General features: G+C 35.5%; 1 protein-coding gene across 2 annotated transcripts in view; it reads left to right on the top strand.

Annotated features, from left to right (window-relative positions):
* Window positions 1–23,250, top strand: part of SPTLC1 (serine palmitoyltransferase long chain base subunit 1) — a 96,988-nt gene that overhangs the window by 30,398 nt on the left and 43,340 nt on the right. For both annotated transcript variants that reach the window (XM_072611917.1, XM_072611926.1), the window contains exons 3-6: window positions 7,028–7,122; window positions 11,981–12,074; window positions 12,826–12,898; window positions 18,884–19,016. In XM_072611917.1, the coding sequence (XP_072468018.1) occupies window positions 7,028–7,122; window positions 11,981–12,074; window positions 12,826–12,898; window positions 18,884–19,016 (395 nt within the window). The remainder of the gene's footprint in view (window positions 1–7,027; window positions 7,123–11,980; window positions 12,075–12,825; window positions 12,899–18,883; window positions 19,017–23,250) is intronic.

Here is a 23,250-nt window from a genome sequence, read left to right as displayed (position 1 = left end):
ACAAGGTAGGGGGACCGTTGCTCATACAAAAGCTGACTGAAATTTTCCAGGTTATATGGCATGAGGAGGTTATCGTCCAGGAGTTCAAAGATTCCTCCATTGTCCATCTCTGTAAAGGTAAAGGGAATATATTGTCCTGTGACCATCACAAGGAGGTCTCTCTCTTAGTCGTTGCTGGCAAGATTCATGCTAGCTCCTTAGTAGGCTGATCCTTCACCTGGAAGATGGTCACATACGTGAGTGAGCCAATGTGGCTTCAGAAAGGGCTGAGGAACAGTTGATATGGTGTTTGCTGCCCAACAACTCCAGGAGAAATGTCAGGAGCAGAACAGAGGTCTGTACACAACATTTGTAGATCTGACCAAGCAAGACCTTTGAGACTGTTAGTCATGAGGGCTTACGGAAAATTATGTCAAAATTTGGTTTCCCAGAGAAGTTCATCAGCCTTGTACATCAATTTCATGATGGCATGTTTGCCTGGGTTCTGGATAGTGAACAATGCTCTTGTGCCTTCCCAGTCACCAGTGGAGTGAAACAGGGCTGTGTGCTTGCTCCCAAGCTTTTTAGCATGATGTTTTCAGCCATGTTGTCAAATGCTTTCATTGAGGATGAACACAGCATCAAGGTCAACTACCATACTGATGGTAAGTTCTTCATTTTGGAAAGGCAACAAGCCAAGAACAAAGAGGAGGAGTGTTGGTGCATGATTCTCTGTTTGCAGATGCTTGTGCACTCAATGCAGCCTCTGAAGCTGAGATACAACAAAATAGCTTGTGCTAATTTTGACCTAATAATTAACACCAAGAAAACAGAGGTGCTCCATCAGCCACCATCACACTATCCACACATGGGACCATTGATTCCAACAAATAGGGAAGTTTTGAATGCTGTGGATAAGTTCATTTACCTTGGTAGTGTACTTTCCAGGGCTGAACACATTGACTACCAGGTTGACGCATGCATTGCCAGAGCTAGCTGAGTGTTTGGGAAGCTCCAAAGAAAAGTATGGGAGAGAAGAGGTGTTAGACTAACTACCAAACTGAAGGTCTACAGAGCTGCTGTGCCGACCTCATTGTTGTATGCCTGTGAAACATGGGCAGTCTACCAGTGCCATGCCAGAAAACTGAATCATTTCCATTTGAACTGTCTTAGAATTGTGAAGGTCACCTGGCAGGATAAAGTACCAGACACTCTGGTCCTTGCTCGAACTATACTGCCAAGAATTCAACTATGCTTCAGAGAGTACAGCTCTGATGGGCTGGCCACATTGTTCAAATGCAAAATGTACACCTGCCAAAAAGACTGTTTTATGGAGAACTCACATGGGGCAGGCAATCACATGTTGGTCAGAAGAAGCGGTACAAGGATACTCTCAAGGTCTCTTTCAAGAACTTTGGATTTGATTGTGTGACATGGGAGACACTGACACAGGACTGCTCAGCATGGTGTGCCCACATCAGAAAGTGTGCTGTGCTCTTTGAGTGAAGCAGAATTGAGACAGCACAAAGTAAATGTAGTATGTACAGATTTGTAGTATCCTCCCCAAATGTCTGTGCCTAATCTGTGGTAGAGCATTCTGACCTTGTATTGGTCTGAACAGCCGCAGTCATACACTCTGAAACTTCACTTTATCATGGTGATGTCATTTTGGTCCTTTTTGAGAACGAAGGACAACAACCACATCAATAAAATGGAAAGAGCAGATTAATGAATTGGACATGCAACTAAAAAAAGACAGACTAGAAAAAGAGCAAATTAAAAATCCCTAAATACCAAATTGGAAATCTTGAAAGATCAAAGGAGAAATTAATGAAATTTAGAGTAAGAAAATCATTAAAGTAATAAATAGAAGCTGGTTTCATGACGTAGACAAACAATTTGTTAGTTTGATTTTAAAAAGCAAAGAAGAAAACCAAATTACAAGTATCAAAAATGAAAGGGGTGAATTCACTGCCAGTGAAGAGGAAATTAAAACAATTATTAGGAGCTACCCAATTATATGCCAATATATCTAATAACCTAAGCAAAATGTATGAATATCTACAAAAATATAAATTACCTGGATTAACAGAAGAAGAAATAAAATACTTAACCCAGTCTTAGAAATTGAACAAGCCATCAGTGAACTTCCTAATAAAAAAGTCCCTGGGCTAGATGGATTCACAAATGAATTCTACCAAACATTTAATGAACACTTGATCACAATACTATATAAACTATTTGGGAAAAATAGCGTAAAAAGGAGTCCTACCAAATTCCTTTTATGACATCAATATGTTGTTGGTACCTAAAGTGGGAGGAGGCAAAACAGGAAGAAAATTATAGACCAATTTCCCTAATGAATATTGATGCAAAAATTTTAATTAAAATACTAGCAAGGAGATTACAGCAATATATCACAAGAGTCATGCACTATGATTTATACCAGGAATGCTGGGCCATTTCAGTATTAGGAAAACTGTATAAAATAACTCATGTGGAAATGTTTTACCTATACCTCAGATGTATAACCTATATCTGATTGCTTCCCCTCTCAGCAAAGAGGAAAAGGAGGGAGGGAGCGAGCAAAAGAATTTTGAATTCAAAACTTTTTTTATGTTAAAAAAATGAATCTATAATTGGGGAAAAATATATATTATATATAATTGAAATTCTATCAGACTACTGCAGCAAATTCAAATCATTCATTATGGTCAAGTCTACATTCTATCAGGTCTGCAAAAATATTTCAACAATAGGAAAACAACAATCATGATTTTAACCATCCCACACTACATGATTATCTCCACTTGTGTGGAAAGAGCCTTTGATAAAATATGTCACTTATGCTGACAAAATGAAACAAACAAAAAACCCATAAAAATATCAACTTTGGGGACTTCTTTAATATCATAAAAAGTATCTATCTAGAACAAATAGCAAACATAGTATATGATAAGAATACACTAGTAACTTTACTAAAAATATATAAGTAAATTAGAGATTCCCTTGTTCCCCTTTTCTTTAATGTAATTCTGGAAATGTTAGCAACAAGGTGAGATATTAAAACACAAAGATAGTTAAATAGGATAAAAGTATCCCTGTTTGCTTAGACAAAATGTACTAATTGAGAGAATTAGTAACTTCATCAGAGTTGCAAGCTACAAAATAAACACTCAGAAGTCAATAGTATTTCTGTAAAATAATAACAAAATCCAAGAGACAATAATAAAAGAGATGTCTTATTCCACATAAGTAGAAAGTATATAAAATAGGTAGCTTGTCTACCAACACATACAGAATATTTGTGTAGCTTCAATTACAAAGTGCTGCTTAATGAAATTTAAATCACCTTAAATAGCTGAAGGAATAATCAGTATTCATGGCTGGGTCTTGCCAATATAATAAAAAGAATAATACTGCCAAAGTTAATTTGCTGATTTAGTGGCATACTGCTTAAATTATTGAAAGGATATTTTATGTAATTTAAAAAATTCATTTGATAAGACAAAAGTTCTAGAATGTTAAGGGTAGTAAAATGAGCTAGGACTGAAAGGGAAATAACACTCAGGCTTTAACCTTCAAACAGCAGTCATCATTTTGCTATGTGTTTATTAAAAATTTGGTTTTTGTTTTTTAAAAACAAAATATTTATTTTTAAAAAATTTAGCAAGGTAGAAATTGGAAACAATTAGAACGCAAAAAGCCGATGTTCAATAAATCAGAAAGCACAAATTACTGAGAAAAGAACTATTTGTTAAAAAATTGCTGGGAACTTGCAAGCAATCTGACAGAAAATAGGCATAGACCAATAGCTTTTGACATATGTTGACAGTTGTGACCATTATTATATTCTAAAAGAGGGCTTTATATGAAACTGTAAATCTATTATGTGCTGTTCATTTTTTAAAGCATTTTAGAAAGTGAACATGATAATTCTCTCTTAACTAAAAGTCTTACATTTGCCTTTAGTCCCATCCACTCCTATTTTCTCCAGCAGATTACACCTACAATCATCTCTTCTCTCTTTAATCTTTATTCCTTCCTACTTATTGATTCTCATCCTGCTGTTTACGCAGGTTTCTCCATTATTAAATTACCTTCTCTAGACCGTACCATCCTCTCAGTCCATGTCCTATATTCTTTTTCTTTTCTCAATCAAACTGTTAGAAAAAGTCATTCATACTCATTGCTTCCACTTTCTGCGGACCTTTTGCGCTATGCCATCTTATCTCACCACTTGATGAAAACTGCCATCTCTCGGATTACCACTGAACGCTTTATTTCCAAATCTGATGGCTTTTTCTTAGTGTTCTTCTTTATTGACTTCTCTGTATATATTTTTCCTCATACACAACTGCTGGTAACTCCTCCTTCACCTTGTATCTCTTTTTTTAACATACGTAAATATGTTCTATATTTTGTTTCCAACTTTGCACATAAGCTCTTTGAGGGCAAAGACTCACTTTTGTCTTTGTATCCCCAGTGCCTAGCATAGGGTCCGGCACATAGGTGTTTAATAAATTACTTTTTGATTGATTGGAAGAATATTGTTGGAAAATTTTGTTTTAGAAAAGGGGGACACGTAGGGACAAATCTGCCAAGGTCCCTCTCTTTTTCTTATTTTTTTGTGAACCCAGGAAATTTTCTGTTTTCACTATTTGTCCAGTATATGCACAGAGGAATTAGTTTTATAATGTCATTTCTACTTCGTATAATTTTCTTGACCTTCATGTACTTGGTTTTTTACAAACCTCTCATGTTTTCATGACATTGCTTTCTCTTTATTCTTATTCTACTTGTCTGACTACTTATTCTAAGTATCTTTGGCTGTATCATTATCGATGTCCCATGCCGTAATTATGAAATTATCCCAACATTGTATCCTTCTTATCTTTCTCTTTAATGCACTGTGCAGGTGGAAAACTGATTTACTGTTACATAAATTAGTTACATACCATTTACTAGTGTGATAGAAACACTAATTCGACTTATATTTCTCAATGCTAGCAGTCAAGCTTTATTAGTCAAACGTATTAGACAATACAGACGCTAACCACCCCCCCAATCCCCCTCTCCCCACCCCCTTCAGGAACAAGCCATCAGCTTGATTTCCCAGGGCTTCCCAAGAAGCATGTCTTGTGTCAACATTCAACAGTTTCCTCTCTGCCCAGTCTGAGGTCATATGTTTCCCTCTGGGGTAGTTGCCTGGCAAGTGGGCAAATCAGCACTGCCCTCAGTCATAGAGGATGGGGGAAAAGGAAGAGAAGTTTGAGTCTCAAGTGTGGAGGAACATAGGATGTAGTCTCATTCTTGACTCAAAAGTAAAACTAAAAGCTAGGGGCCTTCTGTGGGTTTTTTATATTTCTAGTTATGGCTGCTATGGTTATACCCAAGTTCTGATTAGTAGCCAGTGATCTATTTTGTCTACCAATTAATTTGATTGCTACTAATAAGGTAGTAAACAGCTCCTCAAGAAGAAGAAAAAAAGGAATTAATGAAGGCAAACATAGCTTATTTCCTTGGATCTAATTTATATGGTTGTGAGGATTTTGAGATTGAAAGCTGAGAATCCTTGATAACCAGGACTTTCCTATTACTAAAAGGCATTTGTACGTAGTCTCTCTGTGTCATATGACAGGTGTGAGTACTTTTGATTTCTTAAACTAAGTCAGGTGGGTTTACCTCATTCACTTGAAAAAGCCTTGATTTAAGGCAGAAGAGAAATCAGAAGAGAACCTAGGGATTTAAAAGATGGAAATTGATAAGAGAACCTGCTTATAGAAGCAAGAGATCAGAAGCAATGAAGTTGGGAAGATGGCAAGCTTAGCCTGGCTGAGACCAAGTAACTAGTCAGATAAACTCCTCTTGATGTGAGGGGCAAAGGCTCTGATATGGGGAGCTGATCAGGGCAAAAAATGATCTTTTGTTTTTCAAGAGTTGACTGGGGAAAGGCTGCCTTACTCTTCATCTGTGAGAGAGGAGAAACCTCTCGCTGGCCTACTTTGCTCTTTGCTTGTCTTTTATGGAACAAAAAGGAAAACAAAGCCAGAGAATGGACCTGAGTAGCACAGATTGCAGGCATATAGGAACTACTTTTCTAAAAGTGCTTAACACAGAATTTTGGTGACTTGAATATCAGAGAAGTAGCTTTATCACACTGGAGAGACCCAGAAGAGGGGCATTTCCACCAAGTAGGTGACTTAGTCTGTTCCCTAAATGGACCAAGGACATCAAGCTTTGAAGCCTAGAGTTCTGAGTTGACCAGTGCATATAAATTTTCCTACTTAATGTGCCTCACTTCTAGATTTCTGTAATTTGTACCCATTCCTCCCCATTAGGTGATATATGCATTCATGGAAGAATGTAACCCAACATACCAGATTTTTGAGTGGACTGTTATGTTATCATCACTTTGTATTCTGATAGTATTTCATGTTCTTGGCTGGTTTGTTTAAATGAGAAGCACACTGATCAGTGCTCATGAACTAGAGTTCTAAGTAGTAGATGTATATGTCCCACATACCAGGGTTACCCCTAGGATCCTGAGAGTGAATTGTAGCAACATTTCTGTCTTTGAGGAATTGTAATCTACTAATATGGGTGCAGGTGGGGTGAGCCTAAGTCTAGGAAGAGAAAGAGCCTAGAGAGAGAAGGTTGACCTGGGCAAATCTGGTGATAGCAACAGTTTTACCACAGCAGTAATTATGATAGGAAGCAATAAACTTTGCTTTATCTTGCAATAAAATAAGGCCTATTTTTGAAAACTACTTCATTATTTTGTAGCTTTTTTTTTTTCCCAAAGCAAAACAATCTGAATGGCTGTGGCATGAAAGGGCTCTATTGAAGCGACTATAATAAAGGAAGAACTATAGTATTATGGTTAGAAAATATTTATGCTTTAAAATGATAAGTTTCAAATACACCTAAAATCCTATTATGATCAACATTTTAAAATATTTTAAATATTATGATAATTAGTTATTTTCTGGTGTTCTAAAGTAAACGGTTCTATAAATTGTTTTATATTTGACTTTTTCTCCTCTAGGAAAAGGAAGAATTAATTGAAGAATGGCAGCCAGAACCTCTTGTTCCTCCTGTTTCAAAAGACCATCCTGCTCTTAATTACAACATTGTTTCAGGGTAAATACAGTTTCCCTACTCTAGAGGATTTAAAAATCTCAATTTAATTGCGGTATTTGTTGGAATTTATAATGTTCCTTTCCTATGTAGAAATTCATCTTAAAAGTTGTATTAGTTAGCTTCTGGATCCTATGGAAAGGAGAATCTTTGGTTTGTTTTCTTTGTATAGTTTCCAGTGTGTTTATCATCTGCTATCACATATTCCTTTGGTATATTATATTTAGAAACAATTTTGGATTATAATTCTTGTAGCATAGAAGTTGACACAATCAGTTTTCTTGGGTGTTTTTGTAGAATGAAGGGAATGTAAAAAAATGAAGTGGAAGTGAAAATTAGGAAAGTAAAGTTAGGTCCTGGGTTAGGGGCTGCAGAATGTAGAAACAGGATGTGGCAGCCTGATATATTACCAACTCATATGACATGCATTTTGAAAAAGAAGCAGGTGAAATGTGGAAGTTATAAACTGATATTAATTTGTGGAAAAAGTAATTGAGAGAAAGAAATGTTTACACTTATATAAATACTCCTGAATCTTCTTTCATAATCCAGGTAAAGGTGTTAAGATGTTCAAATATTACTTTTTACTACTTAGCCCCTTCTGGTCTCATTCGATTGTCCTATCTCTCTCTCCAGATGAAAGATATCTAGTTACTCCATGAATATTATTCTTTTGGTAAGAGTCTTAGGAAGGCCCTTGAGACAAAAACAAACCAAAAAAAGTATGAGTCTCTTGAAAATAAAAAGCTTAACCTGCTGCAGCAGTATTCAGATATGTGCTTCCTTTTCTATAATAATTTCCCATGCTTGCTTTCTGGATTCCCTGAAATGAAATTGTTGGTTTTAGAAAATGAAATTATCCTTCCCCTCTTTCTCTGAGTTTGCTTAACTATTCATTTATTTATTTTTGGAGATTTTTTTTTTTTTTAGCTTTAAACTTAAATACAAAATGAGAAAAGAAAAGAAATTGCCATGTACCCAGCAGACCATAAGAGAGAACTCATTACAAAGCAATACATTTCCTTTTCCAGAAAGCCCATGTAATAAACGATCCATTGTTTTCAGAGCTGACCAGCTGTTCTTTGCTTCTTGTTGGTCTTCTTTTGTTCTCTGCTGTGCATTTATTACTTGATTTTTCTCTCCCCCCACCCACCCCCTACCCTAAAGAAGGCTACAAGTAAGTATGGATATTTATATCTGTACATGTACATAGATATTTATATACATAAATACACATGTACGCTCATACACACATATATAAAACCATATTATGTGTATCATCTGTTTCTCTAAAGGTACATAGCATTTTCCTTCATAAGTCCAAGTCTTACCATGTTCTTCTGTCAATCAACTCATTATTTCCCACACCACAGCAGTATTCCAACACAGGCATATCCTATCTGAAAGACTGTCTATGAAGGTTTTTTTCCTCAGTTTTCTACACTCCTTCTGTTCTTAGCTACATAGGTTTTATTTATACAAGAAAATTTTCATTTGAAATAATCAGAATTGTCCTTTTTACATTTCAACAATGCACTAGCCTCATAATATAGTTTAATGTCTGATACTGCTGAATCTACTTCCTTTACATCTTTTCCTCTGGTTTCTTTGAAATTCCTGACCTTTTGTTCTTCCAAATGGACTTTGTTATTATTTTTTCTAACTCAGTAAAATAATTTTTAATAATTTAATTGGGATAACATTGAATAAATAGGTGAAATTGTCATTTAAAAAATTATGCTGGCTTTACTCACCTGTGAACAATAAATATCCCTACAGTTATTTAGATCTGAGTTTATTTGTATAAAAAGTATTTCATATTTATGTTCATATAGTTCTTGTGACTATTTTGACAGGTATATGCCCAAGTATTTTATATTGTCTAGGTATTTTAAATGGTCTAATACAGTATTGAGCAATACTGACGCATAGTGTAGTGTCTCTGTTTTACACTTTTGGTTAAATCTATTCTAACTTTAACTTTGTCTGAGATCATGATTACTATTCCTGCTTTCTTTAATCTACTAAATTCTACTCCTGCCCAATTATATCTTTGTGCATATCTCTCATTTTTATAGTGTTTCCTAAAAGCAACAGGTTGCTGAATTCACATTTTTAACCTGCTATCCATTTCCATTTTATGGTTAAATTCATCTCATTCACATTCTGACCTACAATTACTTCTATATTTTTCTCCTTCCTATTTTTCCTCACTACCCTTCTCACTCTCTTTACCCTATTCCTCCTCATTCCTCTGCTTTACTTCTATGTGCTACTTTGCCCTCTTAGTCCTTAACTTATCCACCTGTCTCAGAGTCCCTCCCTTATCCTCTCCCCCAACCCTCTACCTTTGCCATCTTATTTCTTTCTGAATTTAGAAGACTTTTATACATGTATATGATGTGTGTATATATATATATGTATAGTTCCCTCTTTAACTCAAACTTCTGTATCAGTTTTTCCTTTTATGCTTCATTTTTATCTCTTCCTTTTCAGTTTTAATTTTTTAGCATCACCCAATCCTACTCAGCTCAGCCCATGCCTTTCTTTCAAACTACCTAAATAGTTATGACAGTCCTAAGAGAACTGCTAATATTTTCACATATGCAAGTAAACAATTTGACCTTCTTGAGTTTCCTATAATTAGTCTTTAATGCTTACCTTATATTTCTCCTGGATGTTATATGTCAAATTTTCCTGTAAGTTCTGGGGGTCTTGTTACAGAAACCTGAAAGTCTTTCATTTCATTAAATGTCCATTTTTTTTTCCATTTAGAGTTATACTCAGCTTTGCTGGACAAATAACCCCAGCTCTTTTGCTCAGTGGAATAAAGTATTCCAAGACCTAAAGTCCTTCAAAGTAGTAGCTGCCAGGTCTTGTGTAGCTCCATGATATTTAAATTATTTTTTTCTTGTTGCTTCCAATATTTTCTCCTTAATCTGGGAGCTTTGAAACTTGGTTATGATATTCCTATAAGTTTTCCTCCTGTGATCTTTTTCAGGTGGTGATTGGTGGATTTTTTTCTGTTTCTACTTTGCCTTCTTGTTCTAGGACTTTGGGGCAATTTTCTTTGACAATTTCTTGTAATGTTGTATCAAGATTCTTTTTTTTTTTAATCATAATTTTCAGGTAGTCCATCTATTCTTATATTATTTCTACTTGACCTGTTCTCCAGATCAGTTGTTTTTTTTCTGATGAGATGTTTCACTTTATCTTCTTTTTTTTATTCTTTTGATTTTGTTTTATGATTTCTTAGTGTCTTAGAATGTCTTTGCCCAATTCTAGTTTTCAAGGAATTGTTTTCTTAAGTTTTTGATTCTCTATTTTCAGTTGGTTGACATAATAGTCTTGATTTTCTTGGATTGTGCTTTTGTTTTTTATTTTTCCTCAATCTCTCTTATTTGATTTTTAAAGTCCATTTTAAGTTCTTCCAAGAATTTTTTGTTCTTGGGACCATTTGATGTTTTTCATTGAAAAAGGAATGGCTTTTTTAGCTCTATTATCTTTCTCTGACTGTGAACCCAGATCTTCTCTGTACCATAGTAAATATCTATGGTTGGGTTCTTTCTCCTCTGCTTACTCATTTTTCTTCATTCATTTAATGTTTGATTTTGTTTTTAGCAGCTGTTAGTATAATCAAGTTATAGTCCCAAGGTATAGGGAATAGTGCCCCAAGACTCTTTTCTGAGGCCTTCAACCCTGAGCTCTTCTCACCATGGCTAGGGTTCCCAGCCACACTGTACCACAGATGATCTTACTCTCTTTGGTCCCTACAGCTCTCTCTCTCTGCCCCAGAACTGAAACAGGGCACTCTTCCTGCAAGTACCTGCAGCCAGCAGAGTCCCCCTTTCCCCTTCACTAGGTTTGTGCTAGCTCCTTCTTCCTCCAGTCACAGCCTGGGATGCATCTGATCAGCACAGCTGTGCTTGGAGTCTCTTTAACAGTGGACAGTGGACAGTGGGAAGATCCTTCAGTCTTTTCTTACTCAGCTGTCAGACCCCCACACTGTCTGGGAGATGAAAGGGTCTAAGGCCTTGGCTGTCACTCAACCCAGATTTCCCCAGGGCTTGTTTGTTGATTCAGCAGGGTTGATGTATGACTTTCACTCAGGACAAACTTCCAGGATATTTGGGGGGGTCTTCTCAAACTGTCTTAGGAAAACGACTGTTTAACCCTGTTTTTACTTCTGCTGCTCCGAGTGATGTTCTGTTTTTGTTTTTGTGGAGGAAATTTGAAGAGCCATCTTCCCACAATCTTCTCCCTTAATTGTTTATTTTGAAAAACTACCTAACTCCTCAGAAACATGGTGCTTCTTTCAATTTATTCTTGCTTTGGTTTTGTTTTGTTTTGTTTTGATCTATTTCCCTTCTATTGATAATCTTTACAAATTTTTTTCAAAACTACGGAAGTACTTTGTTTCTTCCTCAAGTTGCATTTAAAGCTGCTGCAAACAATTTACCCATCTTAGTATGCTCTTTTTCCTTTCCTTTTTTCAGAACAATGAAACATAGGAACATTACCTGTATTACACTTAAAAAATAGTAAACTGTTCATTGAGTAAGGCTCAAAGAATGTATATATTTGAAATTTGTAATGACCTTTCCATGTGATGTTTTGATTGTTAAGATATAGGAAATACGTGAAGTACTTATGGTATTGTATTAATGAACAAATGAGATAATATAAAGCTCTATTTAAATGTCTGATATTCTTGTTTTTGTTATGTGGGAGGAATTAAAAATCAGTATGCAGATGGAACACAGTAGAAAAGGTGATATCTCTCTCTAAATTGAGTGGTTATTTTTGGTGTCCCTAAAATATAGATTTATATTTTAAAAATTATTTTTCTTTTTTTTCTTAGACTTCCAGGCCACAAAATTGTGGTGAATGGAAAGGAATGTATAAACTTTGCTTCATTTAATTTTCTTGGACTCTTGGATAATCCTAGGGTAAAGGTAAATAATTTACTGATAACACTGTTGACTTCTGAGATGAGCCACAATTAATATCTCTTGAGTATCATTTTCCTTGTATATAAAATGAACAGGCTGAACTAAATAGTTGTTTCTGACATACATTTCAACCAGAAATCTATGCTTCTATCACATACTGACCCTGTGATTGGTCAGTGTTTTTCCAGTTGTTATTTAGTTTATATTTTGTTAGTGTAGTATAGTTATTTTACTAAGCTTTATTTCATTGGCTTACTTAGACTCACTACAGTGCAAAAAAAAAAAAAGCACTCGATTTGTTGTCAGAGGGTCTGGATTCAAATTCTGTCTCACGTAGTGTTTGTATTATTTGCCACTTCTGGACCTAAATTTCTTAATCTTTAAGGTGCCTAAAGCAAATTGTCTCTAAGGTTCTTTCCATATTATGAGTAGAGATAAGTAATCTGGATTTAATGGGTAATGTGTGCTGCGCTGGTGGGAGAGAAAGCCAAGAATTATATGTTTGGTCTTAAATAATTGGCAATTCTAGATTTTCTAGGGAGCTACTGTGCTCTTTCTTGGAATGGAGAGCTTTAATTATTGAGCTCTAAGTTGATTTAGCTTTTCTTTATGTTTAGACTTCTCTGTCCACATTTTGTGCTTTTTCTTATAAAACTACAGATAAAATTGGGATAATTGCTAATTTAGATTAAATAATAGGAAATGTCCATTTTCATTCATCGAGTTTTCTATTTAAATTTTTTTAATTATAAAGGAGGCAGCCTTAGCATCTCTAAAAAAATACGGTGTTGGAACTTGTGGACCTAGAGGATTTTATGGCACGTTTGGTAAGTGTATCTTCAACATTCTTCATTCACGGGTTTTCAAGTTACCATAGACTAAGTCAAAACCTTTATACTAAGCTTTCCCAGAATTTTAGGAAAGCACTGAAGCAACACTCACTGATTACTGTTAGATTTCATCAGTACGTGGATACTGTGTTACTTTTCTTCATTTATCGTAGTATTTTTTACAGTTTGATTCTGGGATGAAGTTATGAAACAAGTACAAGACATTTTATTTGTTGACTATGGCTTGGAATGAGTGAAGCCATGTGCGTAACTTTTGATGTGGTCATTGGTCGGATACTTTTAAGAAATTAGCATGAGAAGGATTGTGTTCCCTTCACCTTTCAGGAGTGGTCATCGGGAAGCATTAATTTCTTCCTGTAACTCCTGGGGACAGATTCAGAAAACAGTTTTAGAAGCTATTAATTTTTTTTTAACCTTTATAAAGCTAATGTGTACAAAGAACTTAGACATTAATTAGCTATTAGTATCCTACAGTTATAATCAACTGAACTGGATACACTAAAAATATGGTGGGAAAAACACTATTTCTCTTCATCAGCACATCAGTAGTAAAATTAGGTTTTATCTGAGATAAGAAATTAAGTGATCAGAAAAGCTTCCTTTGGAAGATTACAATAATTAGCCAGAGACTATAAAATCTTTGACATTAGAAAATCATCAGATAACAGCCTGATGCTTAGACTTTGTGACTGAATTTATGTATTTTAGATTTAATTTATCCACACTAAAGATCTATAAGTATTAATAATGTTGAATTTGCCAAAATGAATATATTGCTAGAAATGATATTTCTATACTCTAAGATCTAGATGCCCAACTTTTGTATTCCTTTGAATGTATTAGAAAAAAGGAAAAGTGTACCTCGCAGGTGCTCCCCATATTTCTTATTCCCTTTGTTTCTGCCTTGAGTTTCTGGAGCTTTTTTTACATTTTAGGGTATAGTTTTGATGTATACATGGGCTTTAAATTAATCAGCAAGTATTTATTAAATGTCTGTTGTATGCTTTATGTATATAAAGACAAAAGTAAAAAGTACTCATCTAATTTAGTTAGCAGTTTGAGAAGGGATAAAGAAAGTTGAAGCATAATTATGCCATATGAAGGTAAGACCAGGGAACTGTAAAGAGATTAGGAGTAGCCTATCTCAGATTTTCTCTTTTGCCTCTAGTGCAAACAGAGCACATGGAAGTTCTTTTGTTAGAGAACATTTTCTAAATATGGACAAAGAGCAGAAAAAAGTGTAGAGTCTTGTTACAAGTGCCACTGCTCCAGCCCATGGAGATCGATTAGATAATGATTTTCTTGAGGAGTTGGAGGAAAGTATGTTTTTCTGTACTTAAGCAGAGCCTTCTGTTCCCATCAGATTGTGGCACTGATCTCTATGCCAGTCTTAGAAGATTTCAGGGTCAAAGTGGACAAAGCCAGGCTCCCAACTTGACCTTTGACCTTTTTTTATTGCTGAACTAAGCTTCCCATAAAGATCAGAGCTACCCCATTTATTTGTGATATATATTTATTTTTTTTGCGGAATGTTTCCCAATTGCATTTAAAAGTGTTTTTAACATTCATTTTTTAAAATTTTGAGTTCCAAATTCTCTCCCTTCCTCTTGGTCCTTGAGAAGTCAAACAGTATGTCGATTATACATGTGAAGTCATGCAAAATATTTCCATATTAACCTACACACACACACACACACACACACACACACACACACACACACACAGAGTGAAAAAAGCATGCTTTAATCTGCATTCTCCATTCATCAGTTCTCTCTTTGGAAGTGGAAAGCAATTTTCATAATGGGTCCTTTGGAATTGTCTTGGATCATTATCTTAATCAATCTTTCACAGTTGATCATTGTACAATATTGCCATTTCTGTGTACATTTTTCTCCTGGTTCTGTTCCCTTCACTTTACAGCAGTTCACATAAGGTTTCCCAGGTTTTTCTTCAATGATCCTGTTATCATTTCTTGTGGCACAGTAGTAGTATTCCATCACAATCATATACTACAAATTGTTCAGGCATTCTCCAGTTGATGAGCGTTTCTTCAATTTCCAATTCTTTACCACCACAAAAAGAGCTGTTATAAATATTTTTGTAAAAATAGAGCCACTCCATTTAAAAGCAACATATCGTGGCTGATAAACTTGCCTTTCTGGGAGAGATCTTCATGGATTTCTTACTTTGGCTTGCTCCATGCCCTGTCATCTTGTCTGGTCCTGATTCAGTGTTATATAGTAACTATGCATTTGTCCAGTCTATTTGTTACCTATTTGTGAGCCTTCATTCTACCTAGCTTACCTTTTTGTTAAATACAGAATTACTTTCTACCTTCTTTTCTGCTGCCTTCTTTGGCAGTGACTCAGTGCCTCATGACTATTTCTTACTCCATCCTTAGTTCAAGTTCCTGTTACTCTCATATCACCTACTGAAATGATTGCCCAGTCCTACCAAAAGGAACCCAGCTTGACAGCTATATTAAATTTAGTTTCTAGCTTTGTTCCCTGTATCTATCCATATCAGTCTAATTTACTTCTACCTGAACTCAGATCATTTTGGGCAAAAGATGTTTCATGCATAAGATTACTCATTTTATAGAATTTGTTGGAATCTGATCAGTTGCTAAGCTAAGAAAATAGTTTTTATTATATAGGACCTTTTTTTAAAAAAACAGTATTATAATATTTATCATGGAATTTTTACTTTGACATGAAGACATTACCTGAATTTCCCCCCTGATAAATCAAAATGTGACAGAAATCCCAGGGACTATCTTTAGTTTTCTGTGAGTACATATACATTTTTTTAATATTGAAATTTAGCATGCACTAGAAATTTTTCTGTTCAAAATAATTTGTTGACTGGCATTCAGACTCATAAACTTTAGGTGAACTTTTACATTTTAAAATCAGCCATTAAAATTTTTAAAGGGCCACTAGAAGTCATTATAAATAAGTTACAGTTAGGTATCTTAGTATCATACATTTAAGAACTGGGAAGCCATTGACTCTAATACCATTATTGAATATGAGGAAACTGAGTCTAGAAGAGATAAAATGCTTTCCCAAGTTCTCAAAGCTAATGACTGACTCGAAGCAGGATTCAAACTCTGGTCTGTCTGACTCTGAGTCAAGTGTTCTATCCACTGCCCCATTTTTCTGTAAATTTTACTGATCCTTATAGTTTTCTTGGTCTAAAACTATTGAGATTCTTCACATAGTCTTGTAAAGGTTGTAAGTAAGAAGAAGGATAATTTTCAAGAATTGTTGTAAGTCCGGAGTACAGAAAATGATTTTATTTGGGGAAACTAACTGAGCCTAAGACCAGAGAGTAATCTGTCAGAGTATGTTCTTCTATTTTTCCTTTCTTGTTTGTATTCATCATGAGTAACTGCAGGTTAATGTGTTGACTTGATTTCTCCTATTTTCTCCTCTTGACTGATATCTATGTTACCTTTTCCTATTGTATTCCTAAATACAAGAATCCCTAAACTCAGTAACTGCTATAGTCAGCACTGTGAAAGAATACTGAACTTGGAGTCTAAGGTCCTGTAAGCACCCCAACATACGCCGGAACCTGCTGTCACAGATTCTTCGATCTGCGCTCATGAAAGTAAAGGCAACTTTTGAGGGGTTAGCAGTCACTTGAATCAAGCACATGTATCAGTCCTTTAGTCAAGCACATATATCATTTACCTAGTTCAGGGGAGTCAACACCCTTAACTCCAAAGTAATCAACAGACATGGCTTCCTCTGACTGGGATGCAGTTGAGCAAAATAACTCCTAAGTATTGCTTTAATTTCCTCTTCATTAGTGGTGAATTCACCCTTTTCATTTTTAATACTGGTGGCTTACTTCTTTCTTTTTCTTAATCAAATTGACCAATGGTTTATCTATTTTATTTGTTGTTGTTGTTTTTTTAATAAAAAACAGTTCTTAGTTTTACTTATTAGTTCATTGGTTTCTTCCTTTCAGTTTTATTAATGTCTCCTTTGATTTTCAGGATTTCCTATTTGCTGTTTAAGTGGAAAGTTCTAATTTATTCTTTTTCTAGGTTTTTGAGTTGCATGCCCACTTCACTGATTTGCTTTTTCTTCATTTTATTGATGTAAGCATTTAGAGATAAAAATTTCCCCTAAGTACTCCTTTGGCTACGTGCCGTGAATTTGATGTATCGTCTCACTGTTGTCATTCTCTTTGATGAAATTACTGATTCTTTCTATGATTTGTTGTTTGACCCACTCGTTTTCTATGATTAGATTATTTAATTTCCAATTAACTTTTTAATCTGTCTTTCCCTGGTCATTTATTCAATGTACTTTTTATTGCATCAAGATCTGAAAAGGGATGTATTTAATATTTCTGCTTTTCTGTCTTTGTCTGTGAAGTTTTCATTGCCCAGTAGTCATTTTTTGTATATGTGCCATGTACTGCTGAGAAAATGGTGTATTCTTTTCTATCCTCATTTAGTTTTCTCCAGAGGCCTCGTGTATATTTTTTCTGAAATTCCGTTCACCTCTTTAACTTCTTTCTTGTTTATTTTGTTTGATTTATATAGTTCTGAGAGGGGAAAGTCCCCCACTATTGCAGTTTTACTGTCTGTTTCCACCTGTTACTCATCAAAGCTGGGATTTGAAGCCAGGTCCTTTAACTTCAAATCCAGCATTCTTTCCCATATATCTACACCATGCTGTCATTAAGGAGGAAAAAAGAAGAATTGTAGTTTTTTTCAATATTTTCATTGCATCTGTGATACTCCCTTCACCACTGCAGATTATAATCCATCCATGACTTCTCTATGAATCTGATCCGTACATTCTTATGTGCTGAGAGCTTTCTTCAAAATCTTTTTTGTTGTTATTGTCGCTTAGTCACTTCAGTCATGTCCAACTCTTCATGACCCCATTTGGGGTTTTCTTGGCAAAGATACTGGAGTGGTTTGCCATTTCCTTCTTCAGGTTATTTTACAGGTGGGAAACTGAGGCAAGTGGATTAAGTGACTTTCCCAGAATCATACAGTCAGCATTTGAGGATTTGGATGGGTGCTAATGTAGCAAGTGGACCATCCAATATTCATACATCTTTGATGTCTTCTCTTTTTGTTAATTTGGTTTCATTTATAGTGAGAATATTAAAGTTTATATGATTCGGTCCCTCTAGTACTTAGTGGTCATTGAACAAGAATCTCACATTTAAAGTACCTTTGTAGAAAAATGACCAATAATGTACTTTAAGTTTTAAGTGCAAGCCTACCAGAAACAATTATTATTAATTTAATATTAGTCTAATACCGAAGCATAATCTGCCTATGCTCTCTGACAGATATGCCCAAGGCAGTTGAAGGTATAATTTATAGAAATCTTGAACAAGAAAAAGATCACAGTATGTCAAAATACATCTTGGGAGTAATATTCCAAAATGGTTACTACTATTCCTGGAATACTTCCAAAGTAAATAAAGGGATCTTCTCTCTGTGATCTATACCTTAATCTTTCTTAGATGAGAAGGGTAGGTCATATTTTGGGTGAGTCACCTTAAGGACACAGGCATCAGTCCCTTCAAGGAAAGATACAGAGGAGCCTGCCTTTAGACAAGTCAATAGGCCATTTACTTCTGGGAGTGGAGATGTTGTCCGTGTGTTCCTGTGCCATTGTACACTGCATCTCTGCCCCCAATCCCCAGGTGAGTGGGGAGGGTCTTTAAATAAACTTCGAGGTACTGACCAAAGAATTCTTCACCTCATGATATCGCCACCTGCTGGCAATAGTTCTCTTCATATTTAGGTAGTCCGGATACAATCTGTTACTGGGAACGTTCAGGAAATAGTTTCAATATTGTAGAATCTTCCAGAGCTTGCCCATTGTTTACATAGCTTTTAATAGCAATACTTGAGTAGTGTTTTTATAAAGGAAAACTTTTAAACTGTTTATATTTTTTTTTGTCTGTGTTTGAAAATAGATGTTCATTTGGAATTGGAAGAACGTCTGGCAAAGTTTATGAAGACGGAGGAAGCTATTATTTACTCATATGGATTTGCCACAATTGCCAGTGCTATTCCAGCTTATTCAAAAAGGGGGGATATTATATTTGTGTAAGTAATCTTCATCTAAAGTTTGGAGGAAAATTTATTTGCAAAAAATTGAGTTTCTTGAAGTTTCATTATGAAACAACTTTCTTTTGATACAGAAGGTTTCTTCATTAAAGAAGTTTCTTAGTCCTTTCAAGTGCCATTTAACAAAAAGATCTGAAAGCAGCACATTAGAAATATGTTTACAAAGTCATGTTCAATTTTCTACCATCAACTGATATAAATTATATCTGGATTTACTATATATGTAAAGAAAGATATCTTGATAACACTACTTTAAATTTGATCCACATTCTGAAAGTCAAATAGGATTTAAACCTTTAATTTATCATTTTAAGTTTTTCTGTGATTTTTATGTTTTGTTTTGTATATAAGTAAAATTATAGATGTGCTTAGTCTTGTTTATTATGAACCTTTGAAAAGGATGAAATGAAAAATGAAATGAAAAAGAAACATTTAATTCCAAGTGATTTTGATTATGCAGAATCAGAAGTTGAATATCGTTTTTCAGAATAGTTAAATAAGAACAGCAGTTTGAACCAAACAGACCTGTGCTGGCAAACAAAAGGCAAGTCACGATACTTATCACAAGATTTATTATTTACTAGTCTCTATAGAACACTTTGCCAATTGTGTTAAATGAAGTTGAATATTTTCTTTGAACTTTTATACTGGCAGTTTTTTTTCTTCATTCAATTAGGGAAGTAAAAAATGGTGATCTGTAATGAAAGAAGAAAGACAATTTTAAAGTCCCTTTGGAATTGTTCTTAACTATCCTAAATCACTGCATCTTTGTCAGTGAGCATGAAGTATCTACTATATGCTGAGCACTATACTAAGTACTGAGTATATAAAGAAAGGCAAAAGATAGTCCCCTCTCATGGTACTCACAGTTTAATGGGGGTGACAATATGAAAACAACTATATACAAACAAGGTATAGAACAGGATCATTTGGAGATAATCAACTGGGGAGGCACTGGCATGGATGGGGGGATAGGGAAAGGCTTCTTGTAAAAGATGAGATTTTAAATGAGACTTAAAGGAAGCTAGGGAAACCATGAGGCAGAGATGAGGAGGAAAGCATTCCAGACATGGGAGAATATACAGTGAAAATGTGTATAGTCTAAAACTAGAATGTTTTGTGTGAGGAACAGTAAAGAGGCCATTTTAACTGAATCACAGAATTTGTGGAAAGGAGGTGGGAAATTAGCTATAAAAAGACCATAGAGTTAGGAGAAGGTCAGGCTTTGAACACCAGAGGATTTTATATTTGATCCTGGAAATGATAGGGAACCTCTTGAGTTCATTGAATGGGATGTGGTTGAGAGGTGATGTGGTCAGAACTCTAGGTTAGAAAAATTAGTTTGATAGGAAGATGTACTGGAATAGAGATTTGAGGCAGGGGCATTGACCAGGAATTCATTGCAATAGTCCAGGCATGAATGAGATGACAAGGCCCTATACCAGAGTGGTAAGAGAAGGAGGCTACCCTATGGTGAAAGATGTTATGAAGAGAAAATGGACCGGCCTTTGCAATAGATTGATATAGGGAGGTGAGCAAGAGTAAGGAGTCAAGGATGGTATCTGGGTTGTGTGAATGGTGGTACCTTCAACAGGATTAGGGAAATTTAGAAGGGGGAAGAGTTTGGGAGGAAAAATAATGAGTGCAGTTTTTAGTGAATTTAAGATGTCTACAAAACATTCAGTTTGATATGTTCAATATGCATTTGGAGATTCAGGTTTGGAGGTTTAGAAAGAAGTGTGAGCTTGATAAATAGATGTGAGATTCGTCAACATAGAGGTAATAGCAATACATGGAGCTGATGAGATCACCAAGTGAAATCATGAAGAGAAAGAAGAGGAGGAGGCCAAATAGAGCCCTGTGGGAGATAATCAGGTTACCAGGTGTGACCTGGATAAAGATCCTCAAAAGGAGACTGAGACAGAGCAGTCAGACAAGTAGGGAGAGAACCAGGATGGATTGTAGTAGAAATCTAGAGAGAAGAGAATATCAAGAAGAGGGTAATGGACACTGTCAAAGACTGTAGAAGAAATCAAGGATTGAGAAAAGACCCAAAATTGAGCAGTTGAGAGATCGTTAGTAACTTTGGAGAATGCAGCTTTAGCTGAATGATAATCTGGGAAGCCAGAAGTAAAGGAAGTGGAGATGTTCATTGTAAGCAGCCATCTCTAGGAATTTAGCTATAAAATAGAGGGGAGTTATGAGATGTTAGCTAATGTGGTTTTAGGTTTGTTAGGGGTTTTTTGAGTGTGGAAGAATAACTAGCATTTTTATATCTCTTATGATGTACAAAGTGTTTTTACAGATATTATCTTATTTAATCTTCACAGCAACCCTTGTGTTGCGACAGTCTTGTGATAAGTATCTTGACTTGCCTTTTGCTGGCCAGCATGGGCCTGTTTAGTTCAAACTGCCATTCTTATTTAACAATTCTGAAAAACTCTACTCAATTTCTGGTTTTGCATAATCAAAATCACTTAGAATTAAATGGTTTTTTTTATTTCATTTTTAATTGTGCTGTTATTATCTCTATTTTACAAATGAAGAAACTGAGCCACACAGCTAGTTAGTGTTGAAGGTTGGATTTGAATTCAGGCCTTCCTGGCTGTCAAGTCCAGGCCAGATGCCTCCAACTAAAAGATTAGCCCTTGGAGGTTTATGGTGTTGATTTTGAGTGGAGTAATGAGAGAAGTTGATGTGCATGTGCGACCTTTCCTTATAATCACTTGTTGAAGAAAAATATTAGTCTTGGAATTTAAATTTGTACTTCGTTGCTTATATTTGTTTTGCATTAAATATTTGAGTTTTTTCTTCTCTCCAAGAGGTTAGTTTTTAGTACGGTACTATAAAATTGTAGAAAATGATTAAACAATTCGTATTCTCATATATAAGAAATCTTTTGTCTCAATCAATCAGTAAATGTTTATTAAGCATGTACTATGTGCTAGGCACTGTGCTAAGCTCTGGGGATTCAAAAAATGTTAGAAATAGTCCCACATTCAAGAAGTTTACAGTCTGCTGGAGGAGACAGCATGCAAACACATATGTACACAGCAAGCCATATAAGCGGGTGGAAGACACTGGAATTAAAGAGGCACTGGAAAAGACTTCCTATAGAAGGTGGGATTTTAATTGACATTGAAAGGAAGTCAGGGACGTCCATACTTGAAACAGAGGTGGAAGAATGTTCCAGCCATGAAAGACAGCCAGAGAAAATGCCTAGAGCAGAGTGATAGAATATCTTGTTTGTGGAACAGTCAGGAAGCAAGTGTCACTGAATGGAAAAGTACATGTCTTTGGAGTAAGGTTTGAGAATAAAATAATGATTATAATGATAGCTAGTATTTATGTAGTGCCTGTGACATACCAGGTATTGTGCTAAGTGCTTTACAAATATTATTTGATCCTAACAGCAAGGTAGATACCACTTATCTCTCCCCATTTTGTAACTGAGGAAACTGAAACAAACAGAAGTCAAGTGGTTTGCCCAGTGTTGCACAGGTAAGTATCTGGCAAATGTCTGAGGCTAGATTTGAATTCAGGTCTCCTTAACTCCAGGCCCTGTACTAAGTACTGTAGGGGACTAGGTCATAATGGGCTTTGAATGCCAAACAGGATTTCATATTTGATCCTGGAGGCCACAGGGAACCACTGGAGTTTATTGAGTAAGGGTCTGACATGATTGGATTTGGTGTTTTAGGAAAATCATTTTAATGGGTGAATAGAGGATGTATTGGAATGGGGAGAGATTTAAGGAAGGCAGACCCACCAACAGACTGTTGCAGTAATCTAAAAGTGAGGTGCTGAGTAGTGGCATTATCAGAGAAAAGGCTGCATATTTGAGAGATGTTGCAAAGGTGAAATCAACAGCCCCTGGCAACACATTGGATTTGGGTAGAGGGAGATGGATGAGAGATAGGAAAAACTCCGGGATGACTCCTAGGTTGAGGGACTGAAAGGATGCTGTTACCCTCAATTAGTAATGGGGAAGGTAGGAAAAGTGAGAAGGTTTCAGGAGAAAGAGAATGGAAATAATTAATTTAAAATGTCTACAAACATACATTTTGAGATGTCTGAAAGGCATTTGGAGATGCAAGATTGTAGGTCAGCAGGAAGATTGGGGCAGGATAGGTAAATTTGAGCATTTGGGTATTGAAAAAGATTTAAAATATGTAAATACATTGTTGTTATTTTCATGGGTTAGCTCAGTGAC

Source organism: Notamacropus eugenii, chromosome 1, assembly GCF_028372415.1.
Source record: "Notamacropus eugenii isolate mMacEug1 chromosome 1, mMacEug1.pri_v2, whole genome shotgun sequence".
Taxonomy (NCBI): Eukaryota; Metazoa; Chordata; class Mammalia; order Diprotodontia; family Macropodidae; genus Notamacropus; species Notamacropus eugenii.
This window is presented reverse-complemented; position numbering and strand designations above follow the sequence as displayed.